Genomic DNA, 2417 nt, shown 5'->3' with positions numbered 1-2417 from the left:
TATATATATATATATATATCTGGGATGAGGTGGTGAAGCACGACCTTCAAACATTGGGCCTTACCAAGGCAATGACTAAGGACCAAGACCTTTGGAGATATGTTGTGCTTGAGAAGACCCGACAAGCCAAGTGAGACCATAACCCGTGGCCTATGCCAGTGGGTGTAACCAGCTCACTTATGAGTACCCTTCATTCATTGGACAATAAACTTTGCTTGCAAAGACCTATTGAGGCAAGTGAGATCAAATCAAATCAAAATCGCTGACGTGGCTGATTGAAGGCCAACGATTCAGAGTTATGTCATTTTGCATGAAAATAATTTGAAAATTAAGATACATTCAAAATATATTTTGAAACTATCAGTGTATATTTAGAGTTTACATACCTGGATAAAGAATGTTCTGGTAACATCTCTAACCTGTTTGATTGGAATTCTTTTTTCGTCTGTGTAGAATCAGTTGAGCTATTTAAAACATCGTCAAAGTTAGCATCTCTCCAGAGAGAACGTTTCATTTCAGAATTTCTCCCAGAGATGTCATTTGACCGCAAAGGGCTTCTGAACTGATTTGATTTTAATGAAAAATCTGTATCCGATGTTTTGTTAATTATATTTGCATGTTTGTCAAATATAGATCTTGTAGAATCAAACCTCAAAGTATCGTTAAAATTGAAAGATTTCTGCTTCGACTCAATTCCAGATATTGCCTTGTGCTTGTTCATGCCCACATGAAGTAAATTATCTAAAGAAAAAACAAGAAAAAAAACAACATAAGTAAATGGATATTTAACAGAGGCGAAATGATTCTTTCTGCTACAGACCCCATTGTTCAACTGGTACTTATTTTATGGGGATGAAAGGCAAAGTTAATCCTGGCATAAAAAGAGGCAAAATAAAAGAAAAACATTTGGCATTAAACATTAAAAGATGGAATGGAAAATTAGGTGAGTAATGAAAGAAGAATTGCAGATAATAAGGAATAATGTACTGGACTGATTCATTGAAAAATATGGATGTGATTATTAAGATTTATTACATCTGGAACCATGTAATTTAATCAGTTCTTTCTTTTTAATCCTTTTATTAATATCTTTCCATTGAAATATATTTCTTTGTTTCAAATTTCAGAAAGTAATGAAGAATTTAGTAAAACAACTTAGTCATTATTAAACTGATGTTTGGAATCTAAATTCACGTGAGTGATGGAGGGTTTCAATGTTGATCGGCATAAAAGACGTTTGTATCACGAAGCAAGAGACCCTCTCAAGCAGGTTCTTCTCAAAAGAGCTAAAAACACTGGGGATGGTTTGAGGATTATCGGCCACTATTTTCACAGGTGGGATGACTGCATAGAGGTTGCTTTGTCGGCTCAGGTCAATCCTTCTCAAGCACACCTGTATAGGTGTTTAACACACAGGACAGCCTCCTATTGAAAGTCATTGAAACAGACATTCATTTAACAGATTTGTTCCTAGCTTAAAAGACTTTTCATCCATTTTCCTGCTGCATTTGGTTTGGTCTCTCAGCATCTTGCTTGTCTGCACTGCTGTTACTGTATATATCTCACCATTATTTGCATGAGATATTTGTCCACATATCCTGTTCGTTTGATGATGATTATCAATTGGCTCCTGACTATTCTCAGTTAGTGAAAGCATATTATGTATATTGTATTACTGTATTGAATTCATCATCATCATCATCATCGTCTAATGTCCGTTTTCCATGCTGGCATGGGATGGACGGTTCAACTTCGGTCTAGGAAACCAGGAGGCTGCACCAGGCTCCAGTCTGATCTGGCAGAGTTTCTACAGCTGGATGCCCTTCCTAATGCCAACTATTCTGTGAGTGTAGTGGGTGCTTTTTATATGCCACTGGCACAGGGGCCAGAGGAGGCTGGCAACAGCCACGATCAGTTGGTACTTTTTATGCGCCACTGGCATAGAAGCCAGTCAAGGCAGCGCTGGCATTGGCCATGTTCGGATGGTGCTTTTTACGTGCCACCGACATTACGTACCACTGGCACGGGGATCACAACTACAATTTCCATTTGATGTTGATGTACTTGACTCAATAGGTCTCCTCAAGCACAGCATGTCACCCTATGATCCAAGGTACTTTTGAATGGGCTGGGGCTGGTTATGCGACACTGGTGTAGCTAACAGCTGTGAACTCACTTTATTTGCCGGGTCTTCACAGTCACAGCATATCTCCAGAGATTTCGGTCTGTCGTTATTGCCTCTGTGAGGTCCAACGTTCGAAAGTCTTGCTTTACCATCTCATCCCATGTCTTCCTGGGTCTCCCTCTACTCCAGATTCCTTCCACTGTTTGGGAGTGGCACTTCTTCACACAGCTCACCTCATCCAGCCATAGTACATGACCATACCAGCGCAGTCGTCTCTCTTGTACGCCACATC

General features: G+C 39.6%; 1 protein-coding gene across 1 annotated transcript in view; it reads right to left on the bottom strand.

Moving 5' to 3' along the window:
* The window catches only part of LOC106874815 (probable serine/threonine-protein kinase DDB_G0278845), a 13364-nt gene that overhangs the window by 6368 nt on the left and 4579 nt on the right, over positions 1 to 2417 (bottom strand). Inside the window, exon 3 of the mRNA XM_052965911.1 lies at positions 387 to 741. Coding sequence (XP_052821871.1) covers positions 387 to 741 — 355 coding nt within the window. The remainder of the gene's footprint in view (positions 1 to 386; positions 742 to 2417) is intronic.

This window comes from Octopus bimaculoides, chromosome 2 (genome assembly GCF_001194135.2).
Source record: "Octopus bimaculoides isolate UCB-OBI-ISO-001 chromosome 2, ASM119413v2, whole genome shotgun sequence".
Classification (NCBI taxonomy): domain Eukaryota; kingdom Metazoa; phylum Mollusca; class Cephalopoda; order Octopoda; family Octopodidae; genus Octopus; species Octopus bimaculoides.
This window is presented reverse-complemented; position numbering and strand designations above follow the sequence as displayed.